The 18173-nt window shown below is 40.8% G+C and overlaps 3 protein-coding genes across 3 annotated transcripts; all 3 read left to right on the plus strand.

The window, feature by feature from the left end:
• The first annotated feature begins 355 nt into the window (after nucleotides 1-355).
• LOC306794223 (B-type lectin plumieribetin-like) lies at nucleotides 356-1277 on the plus strand. Its single transcript, XM_079292213.1, has 3 exons — nucleotides 356-413; nucleotides 703-796; nucleotides 915-1277. The coding sequence occupies exons 2-3, from the start codon at nucleotides 707-709 to the stop codon at nucleotides 1173-1175; spliced, it is 351 nt and encodes a 116-aa protein (XP_079148339.1). The 5' UTR covers nucleotides 356-413; nucleotides 703-706; the 3' UTR covers nucleotides 1176-1277.
• An 8417-nt stretch (nucleotides 1278-9694) lies between these two features.
• On the plus strand, nucleotides 9695-10583 carry LOC306793915 (B-type lectin plumieribetin-like). The gene is made up of 3 exons (XM_079291727.1): nucleotides 9695-9721; nucleotides 10011-10104; nucleotides 10223-10583. The coding sequence occupies exons 2-3, from the start codon at nucleotides 10015-10017 to the stop codon at nucleotides 10481-10483; spliced, it is 351 nt and encodes a 116-aa protein (XP_079147853.1). The 5' UTR covers nucleotides 9695-9721; nucleotides 10011-10014; the 3' UTR covers nucleotides 10484-10583.
• Nucleotides 10584-13692: 3109 nt separating this feature from the next.
• On the plus strand, nucleotides 13693-14581 carry LOC306793804 (B-type lectin plumieribetin-like). Its single transcript, XM_079291577.1, has 3 exons — nucleotides 13693-13719; nucleotides 14009-14102; nucleotides 14221-14581. The coding sequence occupies exons 2-3, from the start codon at nucleotides 14013-14015 to the stop codon at nucleotides 14479-14481; spliced, it is 351 nt and encodes a 116-aa protein (XP_079147703.1). The 5' UTR covers nucleotides 13693-13719; nucleotides 14009-14012; the 3' UTR covers nucleotides 14482-14581.
• Nucleotides 14582-18173: the final 3592 nt, after the last annotated feature.

The following is an 18173-nucleotide window of genomic DNA, read 5'->3' on the forward strand; positions in this document are numbered from 1 at the left end:
TTTTTTTATTTTTTCTTGTATTTTTGCCCAATTGATAACAGTTCTACTTGCAAATATCTTGATAAAGAGCACTGGTAGTTGTAGCGAGGTGAGTGTCAGCTGTTCTAATATCTGAGCTACAACAACATCAAGTAATCTACACAATTCCCTCTGATCTAACACCAACAACTCCAACTCCAGACTTCTTTGGAACTGAAATGACTGACTAATAACTCATACCCTCAGAGAATCACTTTCTTGGAATCAAAACATCCGTTTTCTGAAAACAGGAAAAAAAGATAAGAAGGTGACACTCCCTCTCTGTCCTCGTCTCTCTCCTCCCCGCAGCTCAGATGAATATAAATGGAGTGAATTTCTCTTCTTGCACTTCACTCATTTTGCTCTGCTTGCAGTCTGACTGGACCTTCAACCCTGTAAGTGTTCTTTACTTTGACTCTCATGGATAGATGAATACATGTCTGTGTTTGATGCATGAACGAGTCATTAAATGACTGTTAAGTCGGTGCTGTTGCAATTAAAATGATAATTGGTGCACAATACTTACTGTGTGTAAAAATGAATGTCAGGTGAAAATAACTACTTTTCAGTAAAGAAATACCACTGGTGTTGCACAAATGAAATGGCAAACCAACCAACAGAACAAATGTTAACAATGTATTTTCAGTGTTTTACATGAAACAACAGATTTTCTTTTTGTTGCAGAATCATGAGTAAGAACTACTTGTCCAAAAATGATGAGCTCCGCAAGGGAGACTCTCTGATGTCCAACAACAGGGAGTGGAAGGCTGTCTTCCAGGTGAGTAACTGAATATTTGTGCGCTCCAGACACTTATCATGGTGCGTGATGCATGAGCTCTGGTCTGTGTAAAAGTACATGATTCTGATAACAGTCAAATGTCTTTTTCCTCCTGCAGGATGATGGTAACTTTGTCATCTATGGCTGGAAGCCTGTGTGGGCTTCAGACACTTGCGGATCAGACGCTATCCGCCTGTGCATGCAGGCTGACTGCAACCTGGTCATGTACAACAAGCGTGACAAACCCAGGTGGTCAACAAACACCTCCAAACCCGAACCTAACATGTGCCGCCTTTACCTGACCGATGAAGGAAAACTGACGTTGCACAGGGAAAGTGAGGAGATTTGGAACTCTGATCAAAACAAAGGCAGGAAGTGATTCATTGTATGTGAACATCATGTTCCAGTGTCAGATTGAGTTACCAGTAAACCTTCCTTCTGTGTAATCTGGAATCAAATAAAAGATGTTTTTCACAATCCATCAATGAGTTCCTTGCTTCTCTTTGTAGAGAGCGATGATCAGGGTAAAGTGTGTCTCTGCAACAGACGTCCAAATGTCTTTTTTTGTGAAGTAGGCGTCGGCTCCACGACCGGCTCCAGATAATAAGGCAGAGGGAGTTTTAAGTTGAAGGTTATCTCTCGAACGCACACGGCGTCCTCTGAGCGCCGCCATCACCTGACCTCTCTGCTCTTTCTGTGCCATTGAGCACTCAAACACACACACACACACACACACAGACTTCCCCACCCATTGCTTATCTATCTGTCATATGTCCATTCAACCCGCACTGAGAACATCCCACACGTAGGGCTGGTTGATGTTGCTCCAGTGAAGATCCATATCCGAATATCTGTAGGTTTCTGATGTGTACAGTTCCATAAAATAACCAAATTCATGTTCAATGGGATGAACTCTGTCCCACTGGTTTACGTTACAGACAAAAGTCATTATACAGGAACTTTAACAGCCAATTTTGATTATTTGTATTCATATTAAGAAGCAGATACTAACTCAAATTTCTAAATTATCATTCTGCACTGAAGTTCGTAACGAGATGAGAAAATAATCAGTGCTTTTCTTTTGTTCTATATTTAATCCCCACAGGATTATAAAAACAAACATGTGGTTATTTCATAGAGTATTTATTCATGGGATTATCAGAAAACATTTATCGGGATAGAATATTTTGGCCATGTCGCCGAGCTCTAGTGGGAAGCGTAATCCTATTGAGCTCCAACTAATTACAAATAATCTGTCAATTTTTATCTCCGTTTGGGTGATTGTTTGCCTATAAAAGTTCAGGAAATAGTCAAAAAAATATGAAAAAATATGTTGAACATTTTTAGATACTAATCAGTGATTAACACCTTAACCAGCCGCCAGTACTGAAAGAAAGTGCTCCAGGATCTTTATCTGTGATAATCATGGGTTTGTTTTGAATGTGAATGTACATACATACATACACACACACACACACACACACACACACACACACACACACACACACACACACACACACACACACACACACACACACACACACACATACATACATACATACATATATATATATATATATATATATATATATATATATATTATTAACTACGGACCCGAAGCTAACATGTGCCACCTTTACCTGACCGATGATGGAAAACTGGTGTTGCACAGGGGAAGTGAGGAGATTTGGAACTCTGATCAAAGCAGAGGCATGAAGTGATTCATTGTATGTGAACATCATGTTCCAGTGTCAGATTGAGTTACCAGTAAACCTTCCTTCTGTGTAATCTGGAATCAAATAAAAGATGTTTTTCACAATCCATCAATGAGTTCCTTGCTTCTCTTTGTAATAATAATAATAATAACTTTAATTTGTATAGCGCCTTTCAGGGGACCCAAGGCCGCTTTACACGAGTAACAGTTTAGACAGAAACAGTTTAGACAAACAGTCAGAAAAACAGAACAAGTAAACTAGGGGCCGAAAGCCTTGGCGAACAGATGGGACTTGAGGGCCCTTTTGAAGGCGTCCAGAGTGGAGATGTTGCGGATCACCGCAGGGAGAGAGTTCCAGAGGGTGGGGGCTGCCACACTGAAAGCTCTGTCCCCGAAGGTTCGCAGTTTGGTGCGTGTGGTGGCAAGCAGGCCAGAGTCTGAAGACCGCAGGTTCCGGGGAGGGGCATGTGGGCGGAGGAGGTCCGATAGGTACTGGGGGGCATGGGCATTGAGGGACTTGTAGGTGAGGAGGAGGATCTTGTATGAGATGCGGGACTTGACCGGGAGCCAGTGGAGGTTGATGAGGGTGGGGGTGATGTGCTGCCAGGGCTTTGTGTGCGTGAGAACCCTGGCGGCAGAGTTTTGTACATACTGGAGCCTGTCCAGGGTTTTGTTGGGTACCCCGAACAGGACACCATTGCAGTAGTCCAAGCGGGAGGTGACAAATGCATGGACCACGGTTTCAGCAACAGACTCCGAGAGTGACGGTCGGAGTCTGGCAATGTTCCGGAGATGGAAAAAGGCAATTTTGGTGACGGACTTGATGTGGGACTCGAAGGAAAGCGTGGAGTCCAGGATGACACCCAGGTTGCGGACTTCAGGAGATGGGGAGATGGAGCAGCCGTCAACCTCGAGGATGAAGTCACCAACCTTCCGGAGCAGCGCCTTGGGTGCCACAACCATGAGCTCTGTCTTCTTGGTGTTGAGTTTGAGGAGATTTGATGACATCCAGGTTTTTATTTCATGCAGGCAGTTGACAAGGGACTGAGGGGGGAACTGGGAGGATGGAGTAGTGCTGAGATAGATTTGAGTGTCATCAGCATAGCAGTGGAAATTCAGTCCGTGATGGCGGATGATCTTGCCGAGGGGGAGCATGTAGATGGTGAAGAGGAGGGGGCCAAGCACAGAGCCTTGGGGCACGCCATGATTGACTGGGGCTAGGGGGGAAATAGAGCCGTTGATGGAAACAAACTGTTCCCTGTTATGGAGGTAGGATGAAAACCAGGAGAGGGCGGTGCCAGTGACCCCTAGAAGGTCAGATAGGCGGTTGAGGAGGATGGTATGGGAGACAGTGTCAAATGCTGCAGAGAGGTCCAGGAGGATGAGGATGCTGAGGCGGCCAGAGTCAGCAGCAATGAGGAGATCGTTGATGATCTTAATGAGGGCGGTCTCCGTGCTGTGTTGGAGTCTGAAGCCGGATTGGAGGGGCTCATAGAGCTCATGGTTGGACATGTGGAGATGGAGTTGGCCGGCGACTACTCTTTCCAGAGTCTTACTGAGGAAGGGGAGGTTGGAGATCGGCCGGTGGTTGTGGAGGTCATCAATGTCCAGGCCAGGCTTTTTGAGGATGGGGGTGACTGAGGCAGTTTTGAAGCTGGTAGGGACAATACCAGATGCCAAAGAAGCGTTGATGATGTCCACCATGTAGGGGCAGAGGGTGGGTAGGCAGTCCTTGACCAGGGCTGTAGGCATGGGGTCCAGGGAGCAGGTGGACGTCTTGGCCGAGCTGACCAACTTGGCCAGTTGGGGAGCATCCACAGGGGAGAAGGAGGAGAGGTCACAAAGGGAGAGGTGCGGCGCTGAGGGGGCGTTGCCAGGTGGCTGAAGTGCGGGTGGAGGGGGAGGGGCTGGTGTCAGGAGCTGCTGGTGGATGGAGTCGACTTTCGCCTGGAAGAAGTCGAGGAATTTGGAGCAGAGATCGGGAGCACCAGAGGGATGGGGGGCGTCAATGGGGCGGAGTAGGCGGTTGATGGTGGAGAACAATGATCGAGGGTTGCTTTGCTGGGCACCGATCAAACGAGAGTAGTAAACTGTTTTGGCCTGAGAGAGAGCTTCCTTGTAGGTTTCCACATGGTCACGAAAGGCCAGGAGGTGGACCGTGAGGCCAGTTTTTTTAGAAAGCCTCTCCAGCTGGCGACCAGAGGCCTTCATGCTGCGGAGTTCGGAAGTGAACCAGGGGGCAGGGCGGGTGAAGGAAACAGTCCGGGTTTTGATGGGGGTTGAAGAGAGTTGAGACTGAGGGATAAGGCGGCGTTGTAGTGGGCTACCAGGCCGTCCACGGTGGAGTCGGAGGGAGCCGAGGCCATGTGGGTAGCTATCAGGTTGGATAGGGCTGGTGCACTCACAGTCTTGATATTCCTAAACATGATGGTGCGTTTAGGATGCTGCCTGGGCAGGGAGACAGGAACAGTGAAGAGGATGGCGTGATGGTCGGATACAGCCAGGTCCAGACGCTGTAGGTCGGGGGGTGGTGGGCCGGTAGAGCACACCAGGTCCAGTGTGTGGCCTTTGTTGTGGGTGGGACCCTTGACATGTTGCTTGATGCTGAAACAGTCCAGGAGTGACAGGAATTCAGTAGCAAACTTGCAGTTGCTGGAGTCCACATGAATGTTGAAATCGCCAAGCAGGAAAATTGATGGAGACATGGAGAAGAGAGAGGTGAGCAACTCAGAAAGCTCAGACAGGAAGGTAGTGTAGGCTTTAGGTGGGCGGTAGATGAGGGCGACCAGGAGCGGAGCAGACCCAGCCAGTTTGAAGACAACACACTCGAATGAGGAGGTTGTAGGTACTGGGAGCTCTTTGACCAGGATGCCGGCTCGGTGGATAACAGCCAGTCCACCGCCACGACCCAGGAAGCGGGGCTTCTGGATGTAAACATAGCCTGGGGGTGTGGCTTGGTTGAGTGTCACGAAGTCCTGCTGATTTTGCCATGTCTCTGTTAGGCATAGAATGTCAATGCTTCTGTCAGTGATAATGTCGTGAATGTAGAGATTTGTAGAGAGCGATGATCAGGGTAAAGTGTGTCTCTGCATCTCAGCTCAACCTCAGAACAAACAACTCTTTGACTTAAAACAGAGTGAAAGTTGAACATAATGAATCGATACACTGTGTGATTTTAGCCACATTTGTGATGAACTCAAAACAACTAAAACATGGAAACTGAGTTGAAATAAGAGTTGTGTTAAAGTCAGAAATTATTAGTAAAACACAGATTATCAGCAATATGTTCTCATTCATCAGCTTGTTCAAGCTCTCGTGTTGCAAAAAACAAGATGGCAACGAACAAAATGACAACATGTTATTGAACATGAGTGCAGTTCACTCAAACAAAACGATAGCTTTATACATATAGCCCTTACACTTATACACAATATGATGCAAGAAACGTTCTAATAAACATAAAACAACAAAGTAGGCATGATCAGAGGGCTTGGTGACCCTTCAGGTCAGAGCTTTAGTAGCTGCTGGCTGTGCATTAGGTCATGTACCACGTCAGCGTTCTTGTTGTATATCAGTTAAACCACCATTTACAGCAACCAGATAAAGAAAGATTCACTGAAGTTTGCTTGTCAAATGTATTTCTGTGTACCATTCATCCCTGTGATGCCTAAGTGGCCTTTTATTTCAAGTTTGTTTCAAGTTTGCGTTTTTAATTATGGACAAATAGCCACTCCACACTATATTAAACTCAGCAATTGTACAATAAACATTTCACAGATGACTCTGAGATCATTCTATGTGTATAAAACATGTATGCTGTCTCATTTTCTTTACAATTTCCGATATGTGACAAAGTTTACAGACAGCTTTCTTCATCGTCCTTAGCAGTATGAAAAGCTGATTTTAAGTTCTGATTTGGGAAATGTGTGCAAAAGTTTTGGATTAAAACACTTTAAAAAGCTTTATGGTAAACAGGACTGCTCCCCAAAGACAGTATTGCTTCCTCTCCACCTCCAGCTGAGATGATATAAAGCTGCAGAGACCAGCTGTCAGTTTCACCTCCTTCACTTCTGCTCTCAGACTGACGTGGTGTCACATTCAAAGCGGTAAGTACTCTACACTTTTATATGTACAACATATATGCCATTTTCAGGGGTTTTGCAACTTAAAACATCAATGTTTTTTTGTTTTTGAATTATGAGTAAGAACCACTTCAAAATCAAGATCTCCTAAAGGGACAATACCTGATATCCAGCAAGGGGACGTGGAGGGCTATGCTCCAAGTGAGTAAAACAGATTTATTTGCAGTCCAGAAGTTCATCAAAGATTATATTTTATTTACAAGCAATTATTCCTTCTTTTTTTGGCAACGAACATTTTGATAAGAGCAAAATGGCTCTTTGTCATCTATGGCCCGCAGACTGGGTGGGAATCAGACACTGCACGACTTGGTGATGTATGACGAGGCTGGCACCACTAGGTGGCGCACTAACACATATGTCCCCATGCCACCCGGCCCTCGCGAGGAAGGGCTGCCCTCTTGAACTGACCTCTGAGGGCAACCTGGTGTTGCACAGGGGACCTGACAAAGTTTGGAGCTCTGCTGTCTCCAAAGGCACTAAAGGGAACTCCACCTAAATTTAGAGCTCTCATATGTTGTATCCGTGGCGTAGGAAAGTTGAATCAACAAGCTATTCTGGAGCAGTTTATGCATGATGACCTCTGAGTTTTAGCTCTCTAGTTTTGGGACTGGGGAGAGTTGTTTATGTTTAATGATATGTTTGGACTGTCTCAGACCACGGCATGAACATGTATGAAAATGGCCTGAGCGCCGCCTTTAAACGATGTCTTAACATGACATCAGAAAGATTTTGAATTTGAATGCTTTGCAAGTGAAAGTGATCTCTGGATGTCAGCGTGAATCATAATGCACTTGCATAATTACACTATTGTGTAATGTGGAATCAAATAAAAGCACACCTTCAAAATGTATAAATGTGTTTTTCTTTGTTCTTTTTTTATTTTTTCTTGTATTTTTGCCCAATTGATAACAGTTCTACTTGCAAATATCTTGATAAAGAGCACTGGTAGTTGTAGCGAGGTGAGTGTCAGCTGGTCTAATATCTGAGCTACAACAACATCAAGTAATCTACACAATTCCCTCTGATCTAACACCAACAACCCAACTCCATGTTGGTGTTGAGTTGAATTAATCAGCGTGTGAACTAACTGTTATATCATGTATTTGGTACCACATTAAAGAAGGAATTACTGATATAAGACATTAAAGAACCTGAGAGTGAAGGTGAAATTTTTGTTCTTCAAACTTTTGTCTGCGTACATTAGAAAACAAGGATGTGACGCTAATGAGTCTTAAAAACTGAAAGGAAGCGGAATGAAAGAAGTTATTGCAACTGCAACAAGGCACCACATGATGTCAGACTAATCCAACTGTAGTCTCTGTATCCACATCTATGACCCACCTTGCATGAATGTACCTGTCTGTGGTTACATGGAACGGCTGCACACAGAAAAAAATGTCTGAAATTAAAATGCCAACATAAGAGTTTTATTGTTTTCCTTGTAATACGGAACACATAATCTAAATAAACACAAATTTCAACTCGCATGTTTGCTATCATGCGAACTAGATTGGATTCAGAGTTAATCTTTAACCAGGATTCTTATCACAATAACACGTCATCACTGCTTACTAAGAATTCCAGTGTATTGCACTGCGTAATCATACCACTCCCTTGTCATCTCCAGCTCAAGTAATATAAAGACGGAGTAACAAGCTGTGAATTTCACCTTCAGTTGGACAGGTAGAATAGATTTAGGGTCAGACATGGCTTTACTGACATTTACATGTTGGACTCAGTGAGTTATAGAGAAAGAAAAACATCAGATAAGGAATTTGTATTCCTCTGTTTCAGTTTGTCCAGTTATAAATAAGGCTGAAGAGAACTAAAATCATTGAAAAGTAAACGTTCATATGTCTTCATGTCTTCCACGTGTCTAAGGACTAAGTGGGTGACACCACTAACTGATCATCAGTGATCATTCCTTGTCTATAATCAACCTGTCAAGGGTCTAACAGTATATTTCTCAAAACATTTCATCACAGTGTAGCTCAATGCTGCAGGCTTATAATCATTGTCCAGAGAGCAGCGCTGAGAGAGTGGACACCAAGCTGGAGTCAGATCTTCAGCACAGGTTTTGCATCCCGTGCAAGCTCATGGATGTTCATAAGAGTAATTCCCAGTGCTTATTCTTGTATTGGTGGCTAATTATGTTTTTTATAATAGCTGATCCAAAAATATTCAATATATTTCTCATTTTTTCAGATCCATCAATGATGTTTTAGTCCTTTTTTTTGGCCTGATTGGAAAAAAATGGAACAGTTAATAATATATATATATATATATGTATATATATATATATATATATATATATATATATATATATATACATATATATATACATATATATGTATATGTATATGTATATATATATATATATATATATATATATACATATACATATACATATACATATACATATATATATATATATGTATATATATATATATATATATATACATATACATATACATATATATATATATATGTATATATATATATATATATACATATATATATATATATATATATATATATATATATATATATATAGCACTTTCTTTCAGTACTGGCGGCTGGTTAAGGTGTTAATCACTGATTAGTATCTAAAAATGTTCAACATATTTTGTCTGTCAATCATGTCCCCCTTCAAATATCATCCTATTGCTAAAAAAATAAAACAATATAAAATAAATTTAAAAAGACCTGCATGTTTGTGATGTTTTAAGAAGATGATTTACGAAAACAGGAAAAAAAGAAAAGGAGGTGACACTCCCCTCTCTGTCCCCCGTCTCTCTCCTCCCCCAGGCTTATAATCGTTGTTCTCAACTAAGAAAGACTTCTTTGGAACTGAAATGACTGACTAATAACTCACCCTCAGAGAATTACTTCCTTGGAATCAAAACATCCATTTTCTGAAAACAGGAAAAAAAGATAAGAAGGTGACACTCCCTCTCTGTCCCCCGTCTCTCTCCTCCCCCAGCTCAGGTGAATATAAATGGAGTGAATTTCTCTTCTTGCACTTCACTCATTTTGCTCTGCTTGCAGTCGGACTGGACCTTCAACCCTGTAAGTGTTCTTTACTTTGACTCTGATGGATAGATGAATACATGTCTGTGTTTGATGCATGAACGAGTCATTAAATGACTGTTAAATCTGTGCTGTTGAAATTAAAATGATAATTGGTGCACAATACTTACTGTGTGTAAAAATGAATGTCAGGTGAAAATAACTACTTTTCAGTAAAGAAATACCACTGGTGTTGCACAAATGAAATGGCAAACCAACCAACAGAACAAATGTCAACAATGTATTTTCAGTGTTTTACATGAAACAACAGACTTTCTTTTTGTTGCAGAATCATGAGTAAGAACTACTTGTCCAGAAATGATGAGCTCTGCAAGGGAGACTATCTGCTGTCCAACAACAGGGAGTGGAAGGCTATCTTCCAGGTGAGTAACTGAATATTTGTGCGCTCCAGACACTTATGATGGTGCGTGATGCATGAGCTCTGGTCTGTGTAAAAGTACATGATTCTGATAACAGTCAAATGTCTTTTTCCTCCTGCAGGATGATGGTAACTTTGTCATCTATGGCTGGAAGCCTGTGTGGGCTTCAGACACTTGCGGATCAGACGCTATCCGCCTGTGCATGCAGGCTGACTGCAACCTGGTGATGTACAACAAGTGTGACACACCCAAGTGGTCAACAAACACCTACGGACCCGATGCTAACATGTGCCGCCTTTCCCTGACCGATGAAGGAAAACTGACGTTGCACAGGAGAAGTGAGGAGATTTGGAACTCTGATCAAAGCAGAGGCATGAAGTGATTCATTGTATGTGAACATCATGTTCCAGTGTCAGATTGAGTTACCAGTAAACCTTCCTTCTGTGTAATCTGGAATCAAATAAAAGATGTTTTTCACAATCCATCAATGAGTTCCTTGCTTCTCTTTGTAGAGAGCGATGATCAGGGTAAAGTGTGTCTCTGCATCTCAGCTCAACCTCAGAACAAACAACTCTTTGACTTAAAACAGAATGAAAGTTGAACATAATGAATCGATACACTGTGTGATTTTAGCCACATTTGTGATGAACTCAAAACAACTAAAACATGGAAACTGAGTTGAAATAAGAGTTGTGTTAAAATCTGAAATTATGAGTAAAACACAGAGATTATCAGCAATATGTTCTCATTCATCAGCTTGTTCAAGCTCTCGTGTTGCTTCTGGTTGCAAAAAACAAGATGGCAACGAACAAAATGACAACATGTTATTGAACATGAGTGCAGTTCACTCAAACAAAACGATAGCTTTATACATATAGCCCTTACACTTATACACAATATGATGCAAGAAACGTTCTAATAAACATAAAAAAACAAAGTAGGCATGATCAGAGGGCTTGGTGACCCTTCAGGTCAGAGCTTTAGTAGCTGCTGGCTGTGCATTAGGTCATGTACCACGTCAGCGTTCTTGTTGTATATCAGTTAAACCACCATTTACAGCAACCAGATAAAGAAAGATTCACTGAAGTTTGCTTGTCAAATGTATTTCTGTGTACCATTCATCCCTGTGATGCCTAAGTGGCCTTTTATTTCAAGTTTGTTTCAAGTTTGCGTTTTTAATTATGGACAAATAGCCACTCCACACTATATTAAACTCAGCAATTGTACAATAAACATTTCACAGATGACTCTGAGATCATTCTATCTGTATAAAACATGTATGCTGTCTCATTTTCTTTACAATTTCCGATATGTGACAAAGTTTACAGACAGCTTTCTTCATCGTCCTTAGCAGTATGAAAAGCTGATTTTAAGTTCTGATTTGGGAAATGTGTGCAAAAGTTTTGGAGTAAAACACTTTAAAAAGCTTCATGGTAAACAGGACTGCTCCCCAAAGACAGTATTGCTTCCTCTCCACCTCCAGCTGAGATGATATAAAGCTGCAGAGACCAGCTGTCAGTTTCACCTCCTTCACTTCTGCTCTCAGACTGACGTGGTGTCACATTCAAAGCGGTAAGTACTCTACACTTTTATATGTACAACATATATGCCATTTTCAGGGGTTTTGCAACTTAAAACATCAATGTTTTTTTGTTTTGAATTATGAGTAAGAACCACTTCAAAATCTAGATCTCCTAAAGGGACAATACCTGATATCCAGCAAGGGGACGTGGAGGGCTATGCTCCAAGTGAGTAAAACAGATTTATTTGCAGTCCAGAAGTTCATCAAAGATTATATTTTATTTACAAGCAATTATTCCTTTTTTTTTGGCAACGAACATTTTGATAAGAGCAAAATGGCTCTTTGTCATCTATGGCCCGCAGACTGGGTGGGAATCAGACACTGCACGACTTGGTGATGTATGACGAGGCTGGCACCACTAGGTGGCGCACTAACACATATGTCCCCATGCCACCCGGCCCTCGCGAGGAAGGGCTGCCCTCTTGAACTGACCTCTGAGGGCAACCTGGTGTTGCACAGGGGACCTGACAAAGTTTGGAGCTCTGCTGTCTCCAAAGGCACTAAAGGGAACTCCACCTAAATTTAGAGCTCTCATATGTTGTATCCGTGGCGTAGGAAAGTTTAATCAACAAGCTATTCTGGAGCAGTTTATGCATGATGACCTCTGAGTTTTAGCTCTCTAGTTTTGGGACTGGGGAGAGTTGTTTATGTTTAATGATATGTTTGGACTGTGTCAGACCACGGCATGAACATGTATGAAAATGGCCTTAGCTCCGCCTTTAAACGATGTCTTAACATGACATCAGAAAGATTTTGAATTTGAATGATTTGCAAGTGAAAGTGATCTCTGGATGTCAGCGTGAATCATAATGAACCTGCCCGCTGTGTAATGTGGAAACAAATAAAAGCACACCTTCAAAATGTATAAATGTGTTTTTCTTTGTTCTTTTTTTATTTTTTCTTGTATTTTTGCCCAATTGATAACAGTTCTACTTGCAAATATCTTGATAAAGAGCACTGGTAGTTGTAGCGAGGTGAGTGTCAGCTGGTCTAATATCTGAGCTACAACAACATCAAGTAATCTACACAATTCCCTCTGATCTAACACCAACAACCCAACTCCATGTTGGTATTGAGTTGAATTAATCAGCGTGTGAACTAACTGTTATATCATGTATTTGGTACCACATTAAAGAAGGAATTACTGATATAAGAGATTAAAGAACCTGAGAATGAAGGTGAAATTTTTGTTCTTCAAACTTTTGTCTGTGTACATTAGAAAACAACAAGGATGTGACGCTAATGAGTCTTAAAAACGGAAAGGAAGCAGAATGAAAGAAGTTATTGCAACTGCAACAAGGCACCACATGATGTCAGACTAATCCAACTGTAGTCTCTGTATCCACATCTATGACCCACCTTGCATGAATGTACCTGTCTGTGGTTACATATATATGTATATATATATATATATATATATATATATATATATATATATATATATATATATATATATATATATATATATATACATATACATTCAAAACAAACCCATGATTATCACAGATAAAGATCCTGGAGCACTTTCTTTCAGTACTGGCGGCTGGTTAAGGTGTTAATCACTGATTAGTATCTAAAAATGTTCAACATATTTTGTCTGTCAATCATGTCCCCCTTCAAATATCATCCTATTGCTAAAAAAATAAAACAATATAAAATAAATTTAAAAAGACCTGCATGTTTGTGATGTTTTAAGAAGATGATTTACGAAAACAGGAAAAAAAGAAAAGGAGGTGACACTCCCCTCTCTGTCCCCCGTCTCTCTCCTCCCCCAGGCTTATAATCGTTGTTCTCAACTAAGAAAGACTTCTTTGGAACTGAAATGACTGACTAATAACTCACCCTCAGAGAATCACTTCCTTGGAATCAAAACATCCATTTTCTGAAAACAGGAAAAAAAGATAAGAAGGTGACACTCCCTCTCTGTCCCCCGTCTCTCTCCTCCCCCAGCTCAGGTGAATATAAATGGAGTGAATTTCTCTTCTTGCACTTCACTCATTTTGCTCTGCTTGCAGTCGGACTGGACCTTCAACCCTGTAAGTGTTCTTTACTTTGACTCTGATGGATAGATGAATACATGTCTGTGTTTGATGCATGAACGAGTCATTAAATGACTGTTAAATCTGTGCTGTTGAAATTAAAATGATAATTGGTGCACAATACTTACTGTGTGTAAAAATGAATGTCAGGTGAAAATAACTACTTTTCAGTAAAGAAATACCACTGGTGTTGCACAAATGAAATGGCAAACCAACCAACAGAACAAATGTCAACAATGTATTTTCAGTGTTTTACATGAAACAACAGACTTTCTTTTTGTTGCAGAATCATGAGTAAGAACTACTTGTCCAGAAATGATGAGCTCTGCAAGGGAGACTATCTGCTGTCCAACAACAGGGAGTGGAAGGCTATCTTCCAGGTGAGTAACTGAATATTTGTGCGCTCCAGACACTTATGATGGTGCGTGATGCATGAGCTCTGGTCTGTGTAAAAGTACATGATTCTGATAACAGTCAAATGTCTTTTTCCTCCTGCAGGATGATGGTAACTTTGTCATCTATGGCTGGAAGCCTGTGTGGGCTTCAGACACTTGCGGATCAGACGCTATCCGCCTGTGCATGCAGGCTGACTGCAACCTGGTGATGTACAACAAGTGTGACACACCCAAGTGGTCAACAAACACCTACGGACCCGATGCTAACATGTGCCGCCTTTCCCTGACCGATGAAGGAAAACTGACGTTGCACAGGAGAAGTGAGGAGATTTGGAACTCTGATCAAAGCAGAGGCATGAAGTGATTCATTGTATGTGAACATCATGTTCCAGTGTCAGATTGAGTTACCAGTAAACCTTCCTTCTGTGTAATCTGGAATCAAATAAAAGATGTTTTTCACAATCCATCAATGAGTTCCTTGCTTCTCTTTGTAGAGAGCGATGATCAGGGTAAAGTGTGTCTCTGCATCTCAGCTCAACCTCAGAACAAACAACTCTTTGACTTAAAACAGAATGAAAGTTGAACATAATGAATCGATACACTGTGTGATTTTAGCCACATTTGTGATGAACTCAAAACAACTAAAACATGGAAACTGAGTTGAAATAAGAGTTGTGTTAAAATCTGAAATTATGAGTAAAACACAGAGATTATCAGCAATATGTTCTCATTCATCAGCTTGTTCAAGCTCTCGTGTTGCTTCTGGTTGCAAAAAACAAGATGGCAACGAACAAAATGACAACATGTTATTGAACATGAGTGCAGTTCACTCAAACAAAACGATAGCTTTATACATATAGCCCTTACACTTATACACAATATGATGCAAGAAACGTTCTAATAAACATAAAAAAACAAAGTAGGCATGATCAGAGGGCTTGGTGACCCTTCAGGTCAGAGCTTTAGTAGCTGCTGGCTGTGCATTAGGTCATGTACCACGTCAGCGTTCTTGTTGTATATCAGTTAAACCACCATTTACAGCAACCAGATAAAGAAAGATTCACTGAAGTTTGCTTGTCAAATGTATTTCTGTGTACCATTCATCCCTGTGATGCCTAAGTGGCCTTTTATTTCAAGTTTGTTTCAAGTTTGCGTTTTTAATTATGGACAAATAGCCACTCCACACTATATTAAACTCAGCAATTGTACAATAAACATTTCACAGATGACTCTGAGATCATTCTATCTGTATAAAACATGTATGCTGTCTCATTTTCTTTACAATTTCCGATATGTGACAAAGTTTACAGACAGCTTTCTTCATCGTCCTTAGCAGTATGAAAAGCTGATTTTAAGTTCTGATTTGGGAAATGTGTGCAAAAGTTTTGGAGTAAAACACTTTAAAAAGCTTCATGGTAAACAGGACTGCTCCCCAAAGACAGTATTGCTTCCTCTCCACCTCCAGCTGAGATGATATAAAGCTGCAGAGACCAGCTGTCAGTTTCACCTCCTTCACTTCTGCTCTCAGACTGACGTGGTGTCACATTCAAAGCGGTAAGTACTCTACACTTTTATATGTACAACATATATGCCATTTTCAGGGGTTTTGCAACTTAAAACATCAATGTTTTTTTGTTTTGAATTATGAGTAAGAACCACTTCAAAATCTAGATCTCCTAAAGGGACAATACCTGATATCCAGCAAGGGGATGTGGAGGGCTATGCTCCAAGTGAGTAAAACAGATTTATTTGCAGTCCAGAAGTTCATCAAAGATTATATTTTATTTACAAGCAATTATTCCTTTTTTTTTGGCAACGAACATTTTGATAAGAGCAAAATGGCTCTTTGTCATCTATGGCCCGCAGACTGGGTGGGAATCAGACACTGCACGACTTGGTGATGTATGACGAGGCTGGCACCACTAGGTGGCGCACTAACACATATGTCCCCATGCCACCCGGCCCTCGCGAGGAAGGGCTGCCCTCTTGAACTGACCTCTGAGGGCAACCTGGTGTTGCACAGGGGACCTGACAAAGTTTGGAGCTCTGCTGTCTCCAAAGGCACTAAAGGGAACTCCACCTAAATTTAGAGCTCTCATATGTTGTATCCGTGGCGTAGGAAAGTTTAATCAACAAGCTATTCTGGAGCAGTTTATGCATGATGACCTCTGAGTTTTAGCTCTCTAGTTTTGGGACTGGGGAGAGTTGTTTATGTTTAATGATATGTTTGGACTGTGTCAGACCACGGCATGAACATGTATGAAAATGGCCTTAGCTCCGCCTTTAAACGATGTCTTAACATGACATCAGAAAGATTTTGAATTTGAATGATTTGCAAGTGAAAGTGATCTCTGGATGTCAGCGTGAATCATAATGAACCTGCCCGCTGTGTAATGTGGAAACAAATAAAAGCACACTTTAAAAATGTATAAATGTGTTTTTCTTTGTTCTTTTTTTATTTTTTCTTGTATTTTTGCCCAATTGATAACAGTTCTACTTGCAAATATCTTGATAAAGAGCACTGGTAGTTGTAGCGAGGTGAGTGTCAGCTGGTCTAATATCTGAGCTACAACAACATCAAGTAATCTACACAATTCCCTCTGATCTAACACCAACAACCCAACTCCATGTTGCTATTGAGTTGAATTAATCAGCGTGTGAACTAACTGTTATATCATGTATTTGGTACCACATTAAAGAACCTGAGAATGAAGGTGACATTTTTGTTCTTCAAACTTTTGTCTGTGTACATTAGAAAACAACAAGGATGTGACGCTAATGAGTCTTAAAAACTGAAAGGAAGCGGAATGAAAGAAGTTATTGCAACTGCAACAAGGCACCACATGATGTCAGACTAATCCAACTGTAGTCTCTGTATCCACATCTATGACCCACCTTGCATGAATGTACCTGTCTGTGGTTACATATATATGTATATATATATATATATATATATATATATATATATATATACATATACATTCAAAACAAACCCATGATTATCACAGATAAAGATCCTGGAGCACTTTCTTTCAGTACTGGCGGCTGGTTAAGGTGTTAATCACTGATTAGTATCTAAAAATGTTCAACATATTTTGTCTGTCAATCATGTCCCCCTTCAAATATCATCCTATTGCTAAAAAAATAAAACAATATAAAATAAATTTAAAAAGACCTGCATGTTTGTGATGTTTTAAGAAGATGATTTACGAAAACAGGAAAAAAAGAAAAGGAGGTGACACTCCCCTCTCTGTCCCCCGTCTCTCTCCTCCCCCAGGCTTATAATCGTTGTTCTCAACTAAGAAAGACTTCTTTGGAACTGAAATGACTGACTAATAACTCACACCCTCAGAGAATCACTTCCTTGGAATCAAAACATCCGTTTTCTGAAAACAGGAAAAAAACACATCTATGACCCACCTTGCATGAATGTACCTGTCTGTGGTTACATGGAACGGCTGCACACAGAAAAAAATGTCTGAAATTAAAATGCCAACATAAGAGTTTTATTGTTTTCCTTGTAATACGGAACACATAATCTAAATAAACACAAATTTCAACTCGCATGTTTGCTATCATGCGAACTAGATTGGATTCAGAGTTAATCTTTAACCAGGATTCTTATCACAATAACACGTCATCACTGCTTACTAAGAATTCCAGTGTATTGCACTGCGTAATCATACCACTCCCTTGTCATCTCCAGCTCAAGTAATATAAAGACGGAGTAACAAGCTGTGAATTTCACCTTCAGTTGGACAGGTAGAATAGATTTAGGGTCAGACATGGCTTTACTGACATTTACATGTTGGACTCAGTGAGTTATAGAGAAAGAAAAACATCAGATAAGGAATTTGTATTCCTCTGTTTCAGTTTGTCCAGTTATAAATAAGGCTGAAGAGAACTAAAATCATTGAAAAGTAAACGTTCATATGTCTTCATGTCTTCCACGTGTCTAAGGACTAAGTGGGTGACACCACTAACTGATCATCAGTGATCATTCCTTGTCTATAATCAACCTGTCAAGGGTCTAACAGTATATTTCTCAAAACATTT

This window comes from Melanostigma gelatinosum (assembly GCF_949748355.1).
Source record: "Melanostigma gelatinosum genome assembly, chromosome: 20".
In the NCBI taxonomy this organism is placed as follows: domain Eukaryota; kingdom Metazoa; phylum Chordata; class Actinopteri; order Perciformes; family Zoarcidae; genus Melanostigma; species Melanostigma gelatinosum.